At 40.1% G+C, this 23,778-nt stretch overlaps 1 protein-coding gene across 1 annotated transcript in view; it reads left to right on the forward strand.

Annotated features, from left to right (window-relative positions):
- prdm6 (PR domain containing 6) overlaps window positions 1-14,142 on the forward strand; it is a 145,777-nt gene extending 131,635 nt beyond the window's left edge. Inside the window, 2 exon segments of the mRNA XM_034230308.1 lie at window positions 5,386-5,562; window positions 12,099-14,142. Of these exon segments, the coding sequence (XP_034086199.1) occupies window positions 5,386-5,562; window positions 12,099-12,213 (292 nt within the window). The 3' untranslated portion in view covers window positions 12,214-14,142.
- Window positions 14,143-23,778: the final 9,636 nt, after the last annotated feature.

A 23,778-nucleotide genomic window follows, 5' to 3' on the forward strand; every position in this document is an offset into this window, starting at 1 on the left:
TGACCAATCACAGATAGCCAGCCATTTAACCAATCAGAGCAGACTAGGGTCTGGTTTCAGACAGAGGGTGAAAAGAGGCACAGCACAGGCAGTATGAGAAGAATAAAGAGCTTTTTGAACATTAAAGCATGAAGACATGTCAAAGTAGAAGCAAAAAGTACAAACAGGAAAGTGAAAATGAGCAGAATAGGGCCCCTTCCTATGAGCGTTTCTCCTTTAGCCACTCCTGACCACCTTGTTCACCTCTAACCTCTGTCTGATTAAATGAAAGCATGTACAGTATGTGTGGCAAGAAACGTAATTCCCATATAGTGTTATTGGACCTGTGAGTTTTCCTCACACACACATGTTGTCTCTTTCATCAGCTCATATGTTAAAGGTGTGGACACAGAGACACGTTGACACGACTGTTGTTCTTACCACATGCTGTGTTGAAAGGCGACACAAAGTTTATTGTCCCAAACCACATTTCACGGACGTGTTGAAAATGACTTGTTTTATAGATCTAACCACACACACATCGAGGCGAGGGTAAGTGGGAACAACATGGCAGTCTGTTCTACTCTCAACGCCCTTCCAGACCGAGTATTATTAGTTTGCCAGCGGACCAAATCGAAGCGTCTATTTTGTGTTTTTGTTAGCCTGACGCAGCGTTTACTCTGAAAATGCTTCTCTTCGCTGTCAACATACTGTAACACTGTCGGACTGAATAACTGGAAATGCTAATGAGTATTGAGAGAGATGCTGGTCAGTCGTTTGAATGTATGTAATGGAGATGAGACCTTAAGAGGGCATGTTGTTCATAGGTTCATATTTATATGTATTCCTCTACTGTGACATGTCTCCATGCTTTAATGTTCAAAAAGCTCTTTATTTTTCTCATACTGCCTGTGCTGCAGCACCTCTTTTCACCCTCTGTCTGAAACCAGAGCCCAGTCTGCTCTGATTGGTTAGCTGGCCGGCTCTGTTGATGTCCCGCCCCTTAGCCTATCACGTACAACATGTTGGATCGCTAGTCAACAGAAGTGCAAGTGTTGCACTTTAACTGTTTTCTTTAATCCACAATGTACTTCTTGAGAAATGTGAGGGGGGGGGGGGGTTGTTTGAGTGTTGAGTTCAAGGATCAACAATCAGAATCGCAGACTTCACCTTCAGCATAAACCCAAACAGAATTGACAGATGTGTTTTCAGTGTTCAGCTGATATCCTGAAGAAAACGTTGCTTCTGTGTGTTCATTCTCAAGCTTAAATGGTAATCGTTTGCTTTAGCACTTTTTCCATTTTAAATAACATTTAGCTGAAACATTTATCCAAAGTGTCTTACATAAACTCAATAGTGTATAGACATGCCTAGAGGAGCAGACGAGGTTTACGATCTTAGGACTTCTTCCCACACTCTAACCAGTCATACGTGTATTTCAGTGTTCAGGTTTTGCTCAGTCAAACTGAGCTGCATGAGCTTCTTTCTCAGCTACAAATACCCTAACCCTGTGAATGGTAATTCATGCATTCATGTGATTGTGTGCAAAAGATAGCTTATTAGATTCATTTGTGCACAAGAAAACATTTGCATGTGCTTGTCTGTGCAAAACCCTTGGGTGTGTGTGTGTGTGTGTGTGTGTGTGTGTGTGTGTGTGTGTGTGTGTGTGTGTGTGTGTGTGTGTGTGTGTGTGTGTGTGTGTGTGTGTGTGTGTGTGTGTGTGTGTGTGTGTGTGTGTGTGTGTGTGTGTGTGTGTGTGTGTGTGTGTGTGTGTGTGTGTGTGTGTGTGTGTGTGTGTGTGTGTGTGTGTGTGTGTGTGTGTGTGTGTGTGTGTGTGTGTGTTTCCCCTCCTCCTATCTCTCTCTCTCTCTCTCTCTCTCTTCACTGTAATAAACAATAACCGGGCATTAATCTCCCGGCCTGCTGCCTTAATAAATAATATCCACACATTCATCAACTTAAACTATTCACAATCAATGCAGCTCTTCATAGAAAACCCACCTAATAAATAGTGGTGCGGCCCACTGAGGCGTGAACTTATAGACCAGCCGGCTGATAAATGAACCCACCCCCACGGCGAGACGCCTTTTATGTGAAAAACTGCAAGTGAGAATTTTTCGATTTTATATAACACTATTTTACTCTTATTACAAACCTCTGTGTGTGTTTGTGTGTGTCTACATCCTCTCAGGGTACAGTAGGTGTTTGTGATTTATTGGAGCGTTGGAGTTGTTGGTCTATTTTTTTATATCTAGTTCTGGGGTGTTTACCTATTTGTTAGGTACTGATGTCTTTCCTTATTGGTTTCAGAATAAGAATCGCTTTATTTTCCGACTGTGAGCAGCACAAGGGAATGTGTCCCAGTCGCACCGCCGACACAATTCAGCAACTAACTCAGTAATACGCCGTGATAAACAAGGAACAGTGAGGACTTGTGTGTGTGTGTGTTATTGCCTCTGAAGGATATACACGAACGGTACATAATATGCCCTCCACCATGTGTAATATGGATATTAGTGCAGCAGTGGAAATGTTATGTTAAAATCCATTAGGGTGTACGGTGGCCAACCCACGCTGCACATTTAAAACAATTATGTAAATATAGAAGCAGAACGAAATGCTGCAAAAAGCTCAAAACACAAGGGAAACAGGGACACTAAAAAGTGATACACGTTGTTGACCTTCAGGGATCATAAAGTTGGCCAACTGTCACTGTTGGCCGAGTTAGTCTGTTTCATAATTGTAAGTGTTTTGTCTAGGTTAGCTACGTTAGCTAGCTAGCTTACAGTAGATCTGCAATAATATCAAAAGGACTCATGCGATCACATTGTTCAAATAAGACCTTAAGCTTACACTATTTGTAGGTACGGTTCCACAGACATTTAAATGAATCAAGGAATCAAAGTGAATAAAACATCACAAATATGATATTCCCTCAGCAGCAGTTTAACTTTTGAAACTTTTGTTGAACTGAGGAATAAGAATTAAAGCTCATTAACGCAGTTATAACCATTTGGTGGCTATTAACAGTGTTTTAAATGTTATAGTTTGTATTTTTTCGTATATAACGGCAAGGGAAATTGAAGTGTTGACGATGATTGTACATGTAGTTAACAACATTTAATCACATCATTTCTTTTTTATCACTTTTCACTAGATTTGAACAATTACTGCGTTTTCTATTTCACTCAATAAATGCCATGAGTGTGAACTTTCACGAGTAAAAAGAACATGTTATGAGGTTTGTTTGTGACCTTGCAGCGCTGCATCTGCTGCTTATTGAAGACATGAATTGCATCGCTGTCTGTGGCCGATGGTTAAGTCGTTGGGTATTGTGGCAAAGCTTAAAGTGAATGAAACAGGTTTTAACATCTTGCTGGTTTTTAATTACATCTTAAGGGTGGGTTACTTACTATAAATTCAAAAGAGACGAGCGGGCAAACCATTTTGGTGTTTATAATTGCATTGTTAATGTTGTCAGCTCTTGTTTTATATATTGTTAGTTTGAGTCCTTTGTCAGATGTTCTTGTCATTCTTTTGGATTATATTTATTTAACCTTTTACTGTTTTACTTTAGTCAAGTTTTAGTTGACTCAAAGTTTGGATATTTTAGTCTTGTCTTATAAAACTCAGCTATATACCAGATATTGAGTATCCAATACCAATGTTAAGTTCAAGATTCTCTAGAACAACTAGAAAAAAAGAAGAAAATAACCCAATGTAAATCCCATGTAATTCAACAAACAATCCTTTATTACCGTTTGCATACTGGTTTTGTTAGGAAGTTAAACAGGTCTTAAATCCCTGTCTTATATCCATTTCATATTGCTGTGAAAAGAACTCCCTCAAATATCATATATTATTGCTTACACTTTTAATATTTGTTTGAAGCGCAGATAATTATTTGGTACATTTGTGAAAAGGGAATGAAGCTGTAACTATCGTATGGAAACAGCGAGGGGGGCTGTAGAGATATGAGCAGAGATCAAACTGAAGTAGTGTCCCTTACGTTAAAACTAAATAAGAAGATACTGTTCGCAGCAGGCTGTGTGTTCAGCTCAATAGAAACAGTGTGAGATTAGATCAGCTGCTGTATGGAAGCTGGGCACTCTATTAGCAGACACACTGCTACTGATTGGTCGTTTGTTTCAGTCTGATTCACTCCCACTATGAGCTCCCATTTGAGAAACACACACAAACACACACATAATCTCTTTATATGTATCTATATCTTCTTTTCTTGTTCTGTTACTGTCTCTTTTTCACTCTCTCTAACAACACACACACACACACACAGTGATAAATGGTTCAGTCATGATCTCGGCCTGCATCGTTGATGAGGGTCATGCTGCCATGGTTACAGGGCAGTGTCTGACTTTCCCTGACCTGTGTGTGTGTGTGTGTGTGTGTGTGTGTGTGTGTGTGTGTGTGTGTGTGTGTGTGTGTGTGTGTGTGTGTGTGTGTGTGTGTGTGTGTGTGTGTGTGTGTGTGTGTGTGTGTGTGTGTGTGTGTGTGTGTGTGTGTGTGTGTGTGTGTGTGTGTGTGTGTGTGTGTGTGTGTGTGTGTGTGTGTGTGGTGTGTGTGTGTGTGTGTGTGTGTGTGTGTGTGTGTGTGTGTGTGTGTGTGTGTGTGTGTGTGTGTGTGTGTGTGTGTGTGTGTGTGTGTGTGTGTGTGTGTGTGTGTGTGTGTGTTATCTGTGTTTACAGACCTCTCTTGCCTCATCCCTCTCTGTCTATTGCTCTCCCTTAATGTGTGTTAGTGTCCCAGATGTGTTTTTTGTTTTTGGGGTAATGAACTATGTTTGTGTGTACATGTGAAGGTGCGACGTGTGTCTCTTTGCATTCTTCATATTTGTGGGTCCTGTAATTTATCAATCAATGTCTGAATGTGCAAAAGCAGTAAATGATATCTGCGATGACAAGAAATCATCTGCCAGTCATTGCTTTGCTCAGCCGGCATTTCACATCCAACTTGGTGACTTTGGGGATTGATGGAACATTGGAAAGAGTAACCAAGATGGTTTTGGTTGAATTTGAATAAAGGTGACTTGCAAGCCACTGTCTCTCTGCCATTTGAACACATCTCCAGCTGACTCTATGGGAATATTGGTAATGGCTCATTGTTGGACAGACGGTTAGAAAGAGGACATAATATGCTCATTTTCAGATTCATATTTGTGTTTTGTCTCTTGTCAACCTATTCAACTCCATCTGGAGGGAACTTTGGGATGTTAGCCTTTGCAGACCATTAATAGGCATACAAACCTATAGAACACACTACAGGAAAGAGAAAGTCTCGAACATCATAATAGGTCCTCTTTATTATACCTCCCAACCCTTTTGGGAAGAATTAAGACCCCATGGGCTAAAGGTTTCTAAACGTCCGCATACACCTTTCTCTCCTCAGACCGTACCAGTGTGGCCACTGCTCTCAGTCCTTCTCTCAGCCATCAGATTTGAGGAACCACGTGGTGACACACTCAAGCGACCGACCCTTCAAATGTGGATACTGCGGTCGTGCGTTCGCTGGCGCCACAACGCTCAACAACCACATCCGCACGCACACCGGGGAGAAGCCGTTCAAGTAAGTAACAGTGAGTACCCCCCACCCATCAACCAACCTGACCCTCTGCTCCCTGTCCCTGCTGCACACTGCGACTGGACTGACCAGTTGCACTTACATATGAGAGCCAGCTAACACTAACTGACATTCTGTTAGCCGACTAATGCACCCTCATTGCTGCCTCTGACACCCTAGATATATCCTACTGGCATCCTTGGCAGGTCACTTTTTCTTAGAGTCATGTCTATGCCATAAAGTACGTTTTAGAACTGATACATTTGGGTTAGGAATAGTACATTCAGTCTTTTGAAATATCGCTTCATCATGCAGTAGAATTGATAGCAACCCAAACATTTAATAATTTCCCTCATCATGTTGTGGGATCTCTTTGTTCATTGGGGACAGAGGTTGATATTGTTCTGTTATTATAAGTTATTTCATCTTGTTTCCATTGTTGATGTGTATTTTGTACTTGGTCTGTGTTATTACCTTTTTATGAAAAGCGGACCTTGTCAAATGTGTATCCTGGACAGTTTCAGTGAATTCACCGTAATGACTTTATTTTGCACTCATAATTTGCGCTTTTGATTTGAACTCTTAATTTGCACATCAATATGTGCTCTTAGTTTGTGCTCTTAGTTTGCCCTTGTTTGCTCTCTTAATCATACTTGCCAACCTTGAGACCTCAGAAATCGGGAGCATTTCAAAACCACCGCGCGCGGGGGGGGGATCGCCGGAGCTGTATTAGATTAACATTAACATGCTTATTGTAGTTGTAAGTGCACTGCCTTGCAGCCTGTAGCACCATCCTTGATGGAGCATATGTGTGGGCTGGACCTGTATTTTACAGGGAAGGAGTGAGCAGAGGGTCGAGTTGTCGATTCTTGTTCTGTTTTCTGTGACTATCTGCCTCACCCTCTCAGACTTTCAGTTGCTCGCTGCTAAAGAGACGCGCTGCCATGGAAACCAAACAATGGTGTAGCTGTATTAAAGTCCGAGTGGAAACAGTCCTGAGTAAATCTGATTTTGTCAGAAATCGGGAGAAATGCGGGAGAAATATGACCCCGGGAGGAAACCGGGAGAGGGCAATGAAATCGGGAGTCTCCCACGAAAATCGGGAGGGTTGGCAAGTCTGCTCTTAATACGCGCTCGTTGTTTGCACACTCTTAATTTGAGGTTGAAGAGATGTTTCGCTCTCATATAAACGTCTATCCTTAATCTTATCACTTAAATAAACTCCCAACATGCAGTTGTGGGGAGGATCAGAGTGGTGGCTGGGCTAAGCACACGCCAACAGAAATAATTGACCAATTAAACTCAACATAACTTCCTCAAACACATATTCACCATACCATGTTTAACAGGCAGATCATATAAATAACTGTTGTTCCTAATAAATGAATGTATCAATTATGAGAGCATCAGTGTGAAAAGAGAAGCATCTCCATCACAGCGTCAGCAGCTGGTAAGGAATCTCTGACAGCTCACTTGCATTTTCTTTCGCTTGCAACTGAAGACTGATATAATGAGAAGGCAAGCCTCGCTGCAATTAGGGCCTTCTGGAAGCTTCTGTTGTCACGCTGTCATCTCGTCAGCGGTAGAGGACAATACAGATTCCCCCAGTGGACACAGAGGTCAGCATTAAGGGAAAGGGCAGGAGGGCGACAGGGGGGAAAGAGTAAGGGGTATTAAAGAAAGGGAAGAAAGCAGAATAAGGGATTCGGGAAATCTAAAGGACAGGTATCAGGGGAAAGCCGAAGGAAATGAACGTCCTTAATAAGCAATCAGAGAAATCCAAAGTTGTCATTGACGTGGAGAGCCAAAGGCCGAGAAGAATGGGTAATCAAATTAGAGAGGGAAAGAGGAACAAGAGATCACGGTGTAAAAAGTGAAACGACAATTGGCGACGAGAAATCCGGTTAAAGCAAATCAGCGTTCTTAATAAGCAATCGGAGGAAACCCCCGAACCTTTTCATCAGCACTTCAGAGTCTCGGTGGAGGCAGAGCGGGACAAAGACAATCATGGACGGGCGTCAGGAATCTTTAGCGGATCGATGGCCTCGGGAGTTATCTCCTTTCGGATGGTGCCACGAATAGATTAAAGCTGCCACTGTCACTTTGTCAGGAGGAAACCGCTCAACTTTATTTTCCCCGCTGAGGAGACGGAGCAGAGATTCTGTGTGGTCGGCAGCTTTTCAGCACCGATACTCGCTGGACTATGGAGCCTGTCAAACTGCTGTTTTCTCTGCTGCTCTATTGTTCCAGTGTTTTCTATACAGTTGTAACTTTATGAATCCACCAGAGGACTGTAGAAAGCAAAGTGATGAGGCTCCTGGATCCCTTTGTCTTGTCATGGCTCTTCTTTTGTTGTGGCTAGGTCAGAGATCAGTTGAGAGCAAATGTTGGACTATTGTGCTCTGGTCAGCTTAATTGTAAGTCTGTAAGTCAGTGAGGTATTGTTAGATATTGTGACTCACAGTGAGATACTGACTGTGACCCAGGGACCCCTCAAGAAAACACCCCTGTTTGCCTTATGGTTCCAAGATGATGGAAGTTCCCTGTTGATATCAGGACTGCTGAAAGTCTACACATCTTCTGTCGCAGACTGAAAGCCCACCTGTTTCGTTTGCAACTCGACCCTTACAACTAACACACCAAAACAAGTGATATTACTTCGTCCCAGTTTGCCTCCCCTTGATCCCTCAACTCCTGTCTTGAACATGGGAGATGCGTGTCGAGGAGGAAAATCAAGGATAGAGGAGTCGAGGAAAGAGGCATTTAAAGAGAAATTGAGAAATCCTTTCCTTGGAGTGGTCATTTTCAATCAACATCAATTGGATATGTAAGGAGGCACAGCACCATCAGCTGTATTGTATTATCTCTATCAGATGAGCAACACAGTGTTTATGAACAATTATATATTTCGTTTTTATTTAAATGTAATGTGGCAGTAACTTGGGCTAAAGATGCATCCATGGAAAATACATCAGTGGTTCCTCGCTCGTAGCCCCTCATAGCCTCCTCATAGCTCCTCATAGCTCCTCATAGCCTCCTCATAGCTCCTCATAGCTCCTCATAGCTCCTCATAGCTCCTCATAGCTCCTCATAGCTCCTCATAGCTCCTCATAGCTCCTCATAGCTCCTCATAGCCTCATAGCCTCCTCATAGCTCCTCATAGCTCCTCATAGCTCCTCATAGCCTCCTCATAGCTCCTCATAGCCTCCTCATAGCTCCTCATAGCTCCTCATAGCCTCCTCATAGCTCCTCATAGCTCCTCATAGCTCCTCATAGCCTCCTCATAGCTCCTCATAGCCTCATCATAGCCTCCTCATAGCTCCTCATAGCCTCCTCATAGCTCCTCATAGCTCCTCATAGCCTCCTCATAGCTCCTCATAGCTCCTCATAGCCTCCTCATAGCTCCTCATAGCCTCCTCATAGCTCCTCATAGCCTCCTCATAGCCTCCTCATAGCTCCTCATAGCCTCCGCATAGCTCCTCATAGATCCTCATAGCTCCTCATAGCTCCTCATAGCCCCTCATAGCCTCCTCATAGCTCCTCATAGCTCCTCATAGCTCCTCATAGTCTCCTCATAGCTCCTCATAGCTCCTCATAGCCTCCTCATAGCTCCTCATAGCTCCTCATAGCTCCTCATAGCCTCTTCATAGCTCCTCATAGCTCCTCATAGCCTCCTCATAGCCTCTTCATAGCCTCCTCATAGCCCCTCATAGCCTCCTCAATCCTCAATGTGCATTCCAAGAATTTGGATATCCTTCAAGATGGCACACTGAAATCAACGACCGGGTCACTGCTGGAGGATGGAGTAGTCGAGGGGGCGAACATTTGAGAAACGAGAAACGGCTTATGAGCAGAATAAACCAATGACACTTTCGAATTACTTAATGTAATTACAACTAATTGGTTGATCTAAAAAACCTGATGTCAGGTTTTTACAAAAAGTCCTACAAGCATCAGATTTCCTTGCATTACAGTGAAATGTAAGTAGCGCTGCAAACAGACTTGTTGTACTTGCCTCCTTCTGGTCCCACCAGTCCTATAAACATGTGACTGAACACCATCTGTACTTGTTGACTCCCCATTCTGTCCCGTTTTAAGGGATGAAGATAAGACGTGAGCTGATCGTTGAGGGGAAAGTGATTAAAGCTGCTGCTGCTGTCACTTTGCCAGGACGAAACTGCTCAACGGTATTTTACCGCACTGAGCTACCCGAAGGAGTCGGTAACAGACGCCGGCTGGTCGATAGCAGCAGACTGCACCCGACCTCGTTCCCGCTCCACTCTTTGTTCTGCAGGAGGACCGTGTCCGTGTCTGTCCTGCTGGATAAGTCTCTGTGACAGAGGAGCTTCAGAGGGGCTTTGATGTCTGTAGCTGTTGTGGTTTTGTGATTTTACAGAATAAATAACAGTAGGAATGTCTAACGGCAGAGCTGCTCAGTTGGCAGTCTGGGTAGTTTGTCTGCGCTGTAAGAACATACACTAAATGACGAAAGAAAGATCAATTTACAGAAGTCTTTCCGGCATGATTACTGCTGTGAACAAGTCTTTAAAATGCCTCACACACACATTTAAACATATAACACTTACTACAATGTAGTCGGAAGATCTTGGAAGTTTCTGAAGTAAACGCATTTTAAACCGTGTATACATTGTGTTAATGCTTCCATTCCATTTAACTTTAAAACATCTACTTTCACCAAAATATGGCTGCCTAGCTGACCATTGGACTTCAATGCTTATGTTTTACTGTTAAAGTTAGGGTTTAAAAGTGATGCTAGGAAGGACAGTAAACAGTTTACTGTCTTTTGATATTAAAAAAAAAATGTATACGATTTTTTAGGTTTTAGAGTAGAAATTATGTGATATTGAAAACTGTCCGTTGTTAAATTAATTGAAATCTAATATATACCTATTATTAGTGGGTTTTCTTATTGGGGCAAAGTGTTTGGTTTGAGTGTAAGTTTGATATGAAAATGTGCACCATTGACCAAAAGCAACATATAGCTGTGTCGCTAAACCTGCACGTTTTTATTCGTGCATCAATTAAAATGCCTCTTTCTGTGGCAGATATATTCCAATATATTCCGAATATACAGGCAAACTACTGGATCTAAAAGTACATTTTAGTTGAAACATAGAAGAAGTGCCACAGCCTTTGCCATGTTTGCAATCTATACTTTTTTTTAATAATAACACAGAAAGTTGACCATGTTAGTTAACCCTATAAATAATATACTATAGGTATATCTAATACACTGACTATTGATTCATAATGTGTTTATGTGGTTCTGAAAGGAAAACCTACATTTAAAGATCTTCTAAACCCCCATTCTTCAGTCCACACAGACATTCAAAACACATTTTCTTGCCTCCCCTACCTTATCTAGCCCCCCCCCCCTCCCCCGTTCCTATCTATCTAACAGCATGTTAGTCTTGTTTCAGGGCTGCTAAATCCAATACCTCAACACAGCCTTCTCTTTGAAGGCCCCCCTCCCCCCCACTCCAAACACATTCATATACATGTAACTTCCCCTTCACCCCTCCTGCTCTGACTAAAAGCTCCCTCTTCTCTCTTTCTATTGGAAGTGACAGTGACGCCGTTTTATCAGGCCTGTCTGTGTGTGTGTGTGTGTGTGTGTGTGTGTGTGTGTGTGTGTGTGTGTGTGTGTGTGTGTGTGTGTGTGTGTGTGTGTGTGTGTGTGTGTGTGTGTGTGTGTGTGTGTGTGTGTGTGTGTGTGTGTGTGTGTGTGTGTGTGTGTGTGTGTGTGTGTGTGTGTGTGTGTGTGTGTGTGTGTGTGTGTGTGTGTGTGTAATTTGTCGGTCAGGTTGTGAAGATCAGGGCAACAATTACAGCTTGCTGCTCCGCTGGGCCTCACACACACTTTATACTGTCACTGGATGTTAGAGTTAACAGGAGGGTGTGTGTGTGCTTGTGTGTGTGTACGTGCGTGCTAATCTCAAGGTTGTGTATGTGGGTGTTTGTGCTGCTGTATGAAGGAGGGCTTAACAATTTGAAAAATAACTTTGCGATCATACTGACTAATATTGCAATATAATTCACGACATTGGATGGCAATGATCCCTTTAACAGCTAACCAATCAACAATGGTATTTTTGACACATACTGTTTAACAAATATTGCGCCTCCTGTTATTTAGGCAATGCATTATTTCAGCATTTCGATTTCAAATTGATAAACTGTTCAGGTCTTCCTGTCTTCAACAGTGTTGTGTTTTTCTGACATACACATCCTTAAACTAATCACATATTGTGTTTCCCCTTCTCTTTGTCTGTGTGTGTGTGTGTGTGTGTGTGTGTGTGTGTGTGTGTGTGTGTGTGTGTGTGTGTGTGTGTGTGTGTGTGTGTGTGTGTGTGTGTGTGTGTGTGTGTGTGTGTGTGTGTGTGTGTGTGTGTGTGTGTGTGTGTGTGTGTGTGTGTGTGTGTGTGTGTGTGTGTGTGTGTGTGTGTGTGTGTGTGTGTGTGTGTGTGTGTGTGTGTGTGTGTGTGTGTGTGTGTGTGTGTGTGTGTGTGTGTGTGTGTTAGGTGCGAGCGTTGCGACCGCAGCTTCACACAGGCCACTCAGCTCAGCCGCCACCAGCGACTCCCCAACGAGTGCAAACCTGTGAATGAGAGCAGCGAGTCCATCGAGGTGGACTAACCCTCCGACTGTTCCCGGACCGACACGCTCCAGCGGCTACCTCTGAAAAGGCATCTTCCTCACTCTGTGTTTCCTCTCCGTCCACAACAAGCCGGCATATTTATCACCCAAAAACAACGATTTTGAAATGTATCCATTCCATAGAGGATAAACCCGAACATTCGAACTGTATGTTTAACTAGGAATTGATATAAGAGCCATCTAAGAGACCTCTGCTACAGGAATCAGTTTTATTGGAAAGTACCTATAAACAAATAAAGCTTTTGAATGTAGTTTTTGGATATGCTAACACAGGAATAGACATACAGCTTAAACAAGAATGAGAAAGCTGGACAAAGGTTAAATACTGAACTATAGGTAGAAGATACTAAACAAAAAGCAAGTACACAAACATTATCTTCACCAGGATGACTGACCCTAATGAAATAGTTTTGAAAGAGACTCCAAAACACGTCAATTGTATACAACTTCAGGCGCTTCACTACGTATCATGTGAATGCAGCTTTACACCAACATTCTCACAGGACATTGGCAGACAGGTGCAAACGCGTGACAATGGCTAACTTTATAATCTCCAAATGACAGCATGGCTCCGGTCCCAGCGGTGTGCAGCACTTTTTAGTGTCCCTGTTTCTGTTTTGTGTTTTGAGCTTCGAGCAGAGTTTTGTATTTGCGGCGTAAACATGCTTTTAGTAAAAGCTGCACATGTTTCGTGAAGTTGGTGAAGATGTTTCTTCATTTGCATGAGTTTTGGCACATTTGTGTTTTTATATTTGCATCACTTTTGAAACTACAGCCTTTTCTCCTAATTGGAAATGTTTTGGGCCGTTGTAACGCGTTTGCACCTCTCGGCCACCGTAGTAATTCTCTGCAAAAGTACTTGGTAAAACGGAAGTGTATCCAATCTGTAACCAGAATATAAAAGCTTCAACAAATGTCTGTAGAAGTCATTGTGACGGTTCATTAAATCCGTTCCATGATTAGACTAAATATTAAATATGAATACATACCATGACAGGTTACTGAACTTGTTATTAAGCATGTAGGGATTTATTCTATACTGAGACAATTACAATAGTATTTTTTGATTGTAAGTCATTCACAATTAATAAATACAAATTAGATTGAACTGCTTCTATGTGGACGGAGATAATGGAAAGACGTCATTCTTTAAGAGCGGTTTCAGATTTAGCCGGCTACATGTTGACTGACTGACTGACTTCTGGACAGGAGAGACTTTAAAGCCACATTCATCCTACTGAAGAGAATCCAGATTCAACCATACCAAAGAAAACCTTTTTTTTCTCCAGCAGAGAAAATGAACTTTCGCATGAAGCGGTTGGACTCACAAACTTTTGGAATCGGATATTTATTGGAGACTTTTGGGGAATCCTGTCAGGTTTCCCTCCAAAGAATTACTTCTTGAAACCGGGACAAGAACAATGAAATACCAAAAGAAAGCAGACTGTCTGTAGGGCGCGACCAAAGCAAATGCACATGGAGCAACTACACAAACCTCTGAGGACCACGCTCCACTTTTACATTGAAAATCAACTAAATAAAATGACAAGGAGTATGTATTGTAAAAAAAGAAAAGAAAATAATGGACAAAACCAACATAAATTATATTTATCTTTTTCCTCATGCTTATCATGCTTTGGGCACTATTGTTTTTGAATTGTTTTATTTAATGTTGGCAGATGTAAAGATGGCGACGAAAGGAAGGAAAAACTGAAGAGATTATGGATGTGATTTCTTATAGAAATAATCCTGCAGTTTATAAGAAAATGTGTTAAATATGAAGTTGACACAGCATGTGTTCAAAAATGTTTTGTTTTCACAGTCAACTTTTCTGTTTCTTTCAATTCAGATTAAAGTATACAGATGACATCTAATCATCTGAGGCACAAACATCATACCAAACTAAAAGGGCGTATGTGTTTTGGTTTCTCTTACGATACATGTTGGTCTCATAGAGTATATTTGCCGTGCAATGCAAGTTTGAATCCTTTCACAAGCACTCTCAGATGTGTAAATATTGTCATTACAATACACTTTGTATCCAAATGAGTGAGGGTAAAGCACAGTTATTACTGAATACCAAATAGGTTTTTGTGCCTGAGAGTTAAAAAAGCTTTAATAATGATAATGTATGACTTATTTTCCCAAAGAGCTCGGTGGATGTTAATCTACAATCCAAACCAAAACACAAAGGGGTGTTTTCTTTAATCTGACAAATGCTTGTAAGAGTTCATAAGCAGCTTTATTCAGTGACAAAGAATAGTTTATTTAATCATCATAAAAACAAAGTCTCCATTGATCAGCTGTTCAATTCATACAAATGAACGCAACTTATGAAAAGTGAGAAATATGCCAGAGGTTGACTTAAAAGCAGCTGAGGTGCTAAGCCTGGTTAAGAGAGGGTCTAAATATGAAATGGGTCCTCTACATGTCTTGTTAACCAACCACATCCAACCCATCCTCCCCTGAACAGTTCCCTCTCCCTTTGTTCCCTACAAAAAACGTTTATGATACTTACACGTTTTGTTCAGTCGGATGATCTCCACATATTAAAAGCACTTTTCTAATAGTTGAAGTGTAAATGTCATCACCAGAAGTGAAAATCTAACATTAGTCTAAAAACAAACTACAACACGGTCGCGCATCACCAATGCTAAGCTAAAGGTGGCTAATGTTCAGCCTGATGACGTTTTGTAGTCCCATGTAGCCACTTGTTTGTAACCGCCATTTTTCCCCCAGAAATGCACAAGTGGGGTATTGACTGTATTGACTGACGTATTTAATGTTGTACAACAAGATGTTAACATCTCTTAAGCTATCTAGCCTAAATCCCATTGACTTTCAGAGAGGGGAACTGGAAATGCAAAAATGCTAACTCATTTCTGGTTTTAAGGACTCATTCCTGCCCCCCTGTGTTAGTGCCTCATCTGAGTCGACAAGTTGATGCAGAGAGGGACACACTGCATCAGGACACACGTCATTTCCCTCACATGTGTGGCAGTGTCATCAGTTTCCCATTTTAACATATTGAGAGTTTATTCCCAAAACGTGTATATGTAACTAATAAAACATATTAATATAGTTACATGTATTTCCATTTAACAACTCAGTGATGTGAAAACAAATCCTGCTGTAACTGAACATGCTGCTCTCTAAACTCTTACAGGCGTGTTTGTGTTCCTGAAAGAAAAACCTCTCTTTATTCAGAATTCAGATTGAACTATTGCTGTATGGAAAAAGGCCTGTTGTATGATCTGTAGGATCAATGGGACTGAGGTGAAATACATTTGAGTTAAACACAAATGTGAATGTGAACCAGAGCTCTGAGCAAATTCACGTTGTGTTCATGTGTCAGGATCCAGAGGACAAGAACAAGAAGAGAGTCTAAAGGTTCATGTGTTTCCCATTAAGACACACAAAGGAGTGGTCATACAACCTGGTGACATGTTAAGCTCATGTGCAAGCTACAGTTGGGTTTGATACAAACAAATGTGTTAAAAACAAACAGAAATCTTTAAAAAAATGTCTAAGTGTCTTGGAGGTAAGCTTATAATAGATCAGGTTCTTCAGAAATGTTCAAAGTCATTCTGGGAAATGTAGACAATCTTATGAAGTAGAAGTTGTGTAGACTTTAAGGACCAAGTTGGAATTAAGTCTGTTAACATTCGGTCATCTTCCTCTTAATGTGAAAAAGTCCAACATCCAAATCTGATGTGGCATCATTCCCAGAGTGGTGCAGCGATGTAGATTTGTGTTTAGTTATCCAAGCAGATCTAACCAACACCCTTCCCTAAACATGCCGTCTCCCTTTGTTCCCAAGGCCATGCCCCGAATTGATTCGACTGAAACAGTCAAATCTAAATTAAGATAAATCAACTTAAAGTCATGTGTAATATTCCTTTTTCTTTACACACTAAACTACAAGAACTGCATTTTCTGTATATTCTGCATATATACATGACATGTTACACATACTCTGAATGTGTTACTCACATTCTGAAAGGAAAACCTACATGTAGAGATCTTCTAACCCCCATTCTTCAGTCCACACTGAGCTTCAAAACATGTTTTTTTGCCTCCCCTACCTTATCTATCTGTACATATTTTACACTCCGGTACATTAGCAACCGCTGTTTTTATCACTAATGGAAGCTTTGTACCTTCACGAGCATCATATTTACTGACGTATTTAAGGTCGCACAAACCATGAAATTCTCATTTCAGGCTTTTAAATAATAATGCATTCATAAAAGTTACTTTGAAACTAGGGAACCGGGAGTGCTAAAATGCTAGGTAGTTCCGGGTTTAGGACTCATTCCTTTACCACTCTGTAGAAATAATGAAAAGACCTTAAAAGTCCTGCAGCATTCCTTCTTTCCCTTGAATGAAATGAAAACCACTCTGGGATCGGCTGAACACAAACTGAATCTTGCTCTGACCTCCTGATGACGATAATCATGTATTCTGGAATATGACTGACCAAGGAAAATCTTCATTCCAAATGGAAAGACTCTTGGAAATCAATTTTTGACTCGATCTTGTTTGCATGATTTCTCTGCCCCCCCCCCCTTTTCTAAATGAATGACAAAATGAGGTCAAAAACCAAAAATACATTGTTCCATAGGAAATAAAGCTGAAACCCAGTTTTGATTCTTTACAGTCTCTCTCTGTGGTTTTATTGTTCATCCATGAGTCATGCACAGAAACACAAAGAAGACAAAGAATAAAAAGGTTTCAGATTGCAAAATACTTTTTACCAGGTGAAATTGATGGTTGATCATTGATTAAAGAAGAAAAGTCCTCATAATTGAGATCTAGTTATTGATCCATACATTCTGTAATCAATACGATCAGGTGCTGGAAACCTCTAATAGTCAGAACATCTACACCAATAATTGACATATCGCTCTTATACCATTCGTACGTACAATCAATCAATCAATGTTTATTTATATAGCCCAATATCACAAATGTTACATTTGTCTCAGTGGACTTTACAGTTTGTACAAAATATCAGTGTGACAATACGACACCCTCTGTCCTTAGACCCTCACATCGTACAAGGAAAAACTTCCGAAGAAAACCCACAGTTTAAAGGGAAAAATGGGAGAAACCTCAGGGAGAGCAACAGAGGAGGGATCCCTCTCCCAGGACGGACAGACGTGCAATAGATGCCGTGTGTAAATTGAAAAGATAATACATTTGCAACATAGGTAGTCCAAATGTTTGGAAATGCATGTGTGTATAATAGGAAGATGAATCCACGAGGATATCCATCCAGGACCTATGATCCAGGACCACAGCCACGACTCAAGATCCAGGGCTTGCGATCCAGCACAGAGGAGCGCAGGATCATCCATGACTCCGGATCCCGGCGTATATAGACACCAAAAAGAAAGACATTTGGGGAAGCTGGGTTAATCGGAACATGAGAGTACACAAGGTATAGACAGAGAGAAGGAAGAAGTAAGATGTCCCCCGACAAACTAAGCCTATATCAGCAAAACTAGGGGCTGAATCTAATCAGCCCTAACTATAAGCTTTATCAAAAAGGAAGGTCTTAAGCGCACTCTTAAAAACTGGATAGGGTGTCTGCCGCCCGAACACAAACTGGAAGCTGATTCCACAAATGTGGAGCTTGATAAGAAAAGGCTCTGGCTCCCATTGTACTTTTAGAGACTCTAGGAACAACCAACAACCCTGCATTCTTGGAACGCAATGCCCTAGTAGGACAGTAGGGTATAATGAGTTCTTTAAGGTAAGATGGCGCCTGCCCATTAAGGGCTTTGTAGGCGAGAAGAAGAATTTTAAATTATATCCTGTGTTCTATAGGGAGCCAGTGTAAGGCAGCCAGAACAGGAGTAATGTGGTCCCTTTTCCTAACTCTAGTTAGTACACGAGCTGCAGCATTTTGAATCAGCTGAAGCGACTTAACTGACTTCTTGGTACACCCTGATAATAAAGAGTTACAATAATCCAGCCTTGAAGTAACAAATGCATGGACTAGTTTCTCTGCATCGTTCTGAGGCAAGATATGCCTGATTTTTGCAATGTTACGTAGATGGAAGTAGGCGGTCCTTGAAATTGATTTTATGTGGGCGTTAAAGGATAAATCCTGATCAAATATAACACCAAGATTCCTTACAGTCTCACTGGAGGCCAAATTAATGCCATCCATAGTTAGTATATCCTTAGATAATTTGTTTCGTAGATTCTTCGGGCCAAGTACAATAACTTCAGTTTTGGTCGTGTTTAACATCAAAAAGTTTAAGGTCATCCACGTTTTTAAGTCCTTAAGGCAGTCTTGAATTTTATTTAGATGATTAATTTCATCAGGCTTGATTGATAAATATAGTTGAGTATCATCCGCATAACAATGAAAGTTTACAGAAGGATTCCTTATAATATTGCCTAACGGAAGCATATATAATGTGAACAAAATAGGTCCGAGCACTGAGCCCTGTGGCACTCCATGGCTAACTTTGGTTTGCGTGGAAGATTAATCATTGACACGTACAAACTGAGAGCGTTCAGATAGATAGGACCTAAACTAGCCTAAAGCAGTTCCCTGTATGCCAACTAAGTGCTCTAGTCTTTGCAATAAGATATCATGGTCGATAGTATCAAATGCAGCACTGAGATCGAGCAAAACAAGAATAGAGACACGTCCCTTGTCAGAGGCTATTAGAATGTCATTTGTGACTTTAACCAGAGCTGTCTCTGTGCTATGATGTGTTCTAAAGCCAGACTGAAAAGCTTCAAATAAATCATTGTTTTTTAAGTAATCACACAAGCTGTTTTGCGACCTGCTTTCTCAAGAATTTTTGAGAGGAACGGAAGATTGGAAATAGGTCTATAATTGGCTAAAACCTCTGGATCGAGGTTGTGCTTTTTAAGAAGCGGTTTTATCACTGCTACTTTGAATGATTGTGGAACATAGCCTGATAATAAAGACATATTCATAATATTTAATAAATAAGTGCTAATTAATGGAAAAACTTCCTTCAACAGCTTAGTTGGAATTGGGTCTAACATACACGTTGATGGTTTAGAAGAGAGAATCATTGAATTGAATTGTTCAAGGTTTATGGCTGAAAAGCATTCTAGTTTACTATCTAGTGTAATATTAGAACTTACGTTTCCGGGAGCTGTTGATAACACTATACTGATTGATTGATTGATTGATTGATTGATTGATTGATTGATATAAAACAAAAGCTATTTGTCCACTGCCAGAAGGACAAGTTGAGCGGACTTTCAAAATAATGATAAAATAATTGTTGTAATTAATTAATGTATTAAAGGTGGGATAGGTCATTTTGGAGAAACCAGCTGGAGTGCGCTAGAATTTGAAAATACACAACCGGAAAAAATCTGCCACTTCCTTACAGAGCCCCTCCTCCAACACACAAGAAGGCGCACATGACCAATGAGGGCACGAGATAAGTTTGTGCACAGATGGAAGGCTGACAGGCAGGTAGGCCATCCAGTTATTTTAGCCGGGCCGGCTCAGATGATTGGTCGTGCTTTTTACAGTACTACGGCTTCCACAGATGACATTTTTTTAATGGATTTTTTGTCAAAGCATTTAATGTATTCATTGCTATCGGGACGTTAAGAGCATTCCATGGAATATAACAAAAAGTGTATCTCGAGCCGGTTTCTCAAACGTTCCCACCTTTAACACAGTAATAACGCGTTGACTTGCCCAGCCCTAGTTTTTATATTTGCATATTTTCTGAAGCTGGAGCGCGTCTCTCCTAGTTCAAGTGTTTTGGTAGATGCAGCTTGTTGGCACTTGTCGGCCACCGTACTTTACCCGTTTAAAGCAGACTTTATTCTGTATATTTTATTAATAATGAATTTCCGGTCAGTGGTTGCTCAACTGTTATACACAGATTTAGAAGAGAGGCCTGGTTTAAGATCAGCACAAATGATCAATTAGAGGTGTTTGAGCTCAACTGATCATGTTTATAAATGACCACACAGGAGGTTTAGTGTAGCTGCCTCTACTTACTGCTAATACTCTGTGACACACACACACAAATACTTTTACTAATACCTGATTTACGCTGTTATTGTCCTCCTTCTTCCTCTCTTGTAGCTGTCACTTCTGATAACAACAGTCAGACCTCCCAGCAGTCATTATCAAAGTGTTTCTGTTTTGGGAGAATTTCCACTTTCCCTGCATCACAAGTGAAGAAGAAACACAGTTTTCTCGATAACTGCTTCTTATAAAACCTACCACTTCTCTAATGTCATTACATGTAATCTAATCTGGATGCATCTACATGTTTGTCAAACCAAAACAAAGTAAAGAAAGTTGATTTGTTTTGATTCGGGTTTGGATATGGTTCCCACGGTGTGAAAAAAAAGGGCCGTGATGGATGTTTGAAAGCTCTGACTGTGTTTGTTTTGGTGAATTTGTCGAATCCTCTTAGGAATAATCTTAGCATTCAGACTGGAAAGTGGAAAGTCCAGTTTGTGTCTGCAGACTGACGGTGCTGAGGTCAAGGAGGGGCCTGGTGTCTGGGTTCAACCAGCTGAACCACTGCCTACCGTGTGTCGGATATATTCAGTAAAAATGAGGTCAAAAGGAAAAGGCCCCTCTTTAAATACACTATTGAGAGCTTTGTTCATGTTTTTTGTATGCCATCACTATAACTTTGCCCATGATACTTTCGACATGCTATACAATGTCGTTTTGTTGATTTCTCAACAACTAAACTTACTTTTTTACAAAATACTGTGCTTTGATATTTTACTTATTGATTACTTTTAGTATGTTGAGTTTTGCAAAGAGACATTGTATAGTTTGCAAAAAACAAAATGTTTCTGATGATTTCGATTTACAATACTACAGTAAGTAAGTGTTTTTCAGACTCTTTTCGACATACTCTACTATGTTAGTTTTTGGGGACATTTTATGACAAATCTCTGGCGTGTTTCTGCATGTTTTGACATAGTATACTATGTCGTTTTTTGTTAATTTGACATCCTAAACTATGTTTTTCTATTCATATTTTCAACACACTATACTTTGTCTTCTTCATACTGTACTATAGTATTATTTTGGACACACTCACTTTTTCTTATAATTGGGACATACCATACAATGCCCGTTTACTGATGGTTTCTACAAACAATGATTCTTTGTTCTGATATTTCTGACATGCTATACTACGACTACTTTTTTAACATAAAATACCATCACTATTTATTTCCATCAAACTATACTATTTATTTTTCAGTTTTTTTTACATAAAATAATATACCCTTGTTTTTCCTGATATTGTCAACTAATATATTTTTTAATTTATTTATGACATATTATACTATGTCATTTATGGTGTTTTATTTTCTAGATACTGCACTATCACTATTTTTCAACGTACTATATACTATGTCCTTTTTCTTTTATTGTGAACATAAGTATGTTCACAATAAAATAATAAAGTTACTATGACTATTTTTGACATTCTATAGTATGTCGTTTTTGTTCAGATAAATTCGATGTTAATTCTGATATTTTCACACGTTATTTTAGATCATTTGCGACAAACTTTACTATGTTGTGTTTTCAGACGTTTTCACATACCGTATTAGGTCATTTTTCAGATTATTTTTCTACATACTAAACTATGACTATTTTCAACATACTGTAGCGTTCACAAGGTGAGTCGGAAACAGGCTTCTCGTTATTAGGCTTTAATAACTCTTGTTCTTACAGATGATCACAGGTACATGTACACTTTGTGGGTTCTACCTCACACTAACCTAACTCCTACCCCTACACATATATATATAGCAGTGTCTATCCAGATTGTCCCTTGAGATCATAGATCTCTTTTTCAAGGGAGACCTGCAGCAATTAGGTTCCACATGAAACATAAAACAATAGAGGATATCATTCAACATATTTACAGGATACATTACATACTTTTCAACATTTACAAATACCCATAGTATCAAAGAGCATTTCATTTAGCCTAGCTTTAAAAACATGCAGAGGAATGAGATTGCTCAGTTTCAATTCTTGCTGAAGATTGTTCCAAGCAAGTGGAGCTGCGCACATAAAAGCTGTCTTACCTAAGACAGTCCTTGCTCTTGGCACATCTAACAATACTACATCATGTGATCTCAGACAATAGCTGCTTGCAACTCTGTGTTATCAGAGAGCAGATATAATACGGGAGTTTACCCAACAAAGCTTTAGAAATAAACGTGTTCCACTGACTGAGCCTCTGTACAGTAGTTTAATAATATATCCTTTTTTGATTTATTTTGGATATACTCTACTATGTTGTTCTTATATTTTAGACTATGACTTTCTTCTGTTATTTTTCAACACACAATATTATCACTTGTTTTATATACTGGGCAAAGTTGTTTTGTGTGTTCTTTTGTCAACTATGTTGTTTTTTCTGGAATTTACGACATTAATTACTTTGTGGTTTTTCCTGATAACATTTTATATTACGAAATGTACCAGATATTATTTTTATTTTTTCAGAATTTGACAGACTATTTTGGACATGCTGATACTTTCAACATTTCATCACTTGTATCAATCTTTTTTCATTTGAATAGTTCCCCTTGCTTTGATATTGTTTTAAAAAAATATTCTACTGTCTTTTTCCATGATATACTCAACGTCTCCTCCTCCTCCTCCTCCTCCTCCTCCTCCTCCTCCTCCTCCTCCTCCTCCTCCTCCTCCTCCTCCTCCTCCTCCTCCTCCTCCTCCTCCTCCTCCTCCTCCTCCTCCTCCTCCTCCTCCTCCTCCTCCTCCTCCTCCTCCTCCTCCTCCTCCTCAGATGGGTCAGGAACATCTGCTCACCGTCAGCACTGAGGGCCCACATGTTAACACACACAGATGTGTCTGTGTGTGTTAACATGTTGTTCTACATGTGATACCACGTGTCGTCTGTCGGCCCTGCAGCTGGTTCTCCTCCACAACTTTTATTATTTTGTCCAACTGGCTTTTAAGTCGGTGTATTTATTTTATTTGTATTTACTTTTCTACTTTATTTATTACTACATACATTTTCCTTATTTGTACATATTACATGTTCATATATTGTTTTGGAATGTACAACTAGCTAACAATAATCAATCAACAATACTAATAAATACAAATGAATCAATTCAAACAGGAATTGATCAGTTTGAATGAACGGTTGATCAACGTTCTCACGATGAATACATTAATACACTAAATGAGCTCCAGTTATCTGTTATCTGCCTGCAAATTCTAAAATGTCTGAGCATTCTTGAACGCATCATCAGCTCACAAAATAAGGGTTTAGCAGTCATCAAATCAACTGCTAAAATACACAAAAGAGTTCTTACAGTAGATTCAATTAGATTCTTATACCTTTGAATCTGATCATAAAATAAGGGCATACTACATTACATGTTAGACGCTTTTATCCAAAGCCACACACACACAATTATTTTATTATTGTCTCACACATTTGTAATGACACAATTAAAGTAATTGGAGGGCAGGAATGTGCTTGTGTATCCGGTATTTGATCAACAAAC

The sequence above is a fragment of the Gymnodraco acuticeps genome, unplaced genomic scaffold, assembly GCF_902827175.1.
Source record: "Gymnodraco acuticeps unplaced genomic scaffold, fGymAcu1.1, whole genome shotgun sequence".
NCBI lineage: Eukaryota > Metazoa > Chordata > Actinopteri > Perciformes > Bathydraconidae > Gymnodraco > Gymnodraco acuticeps.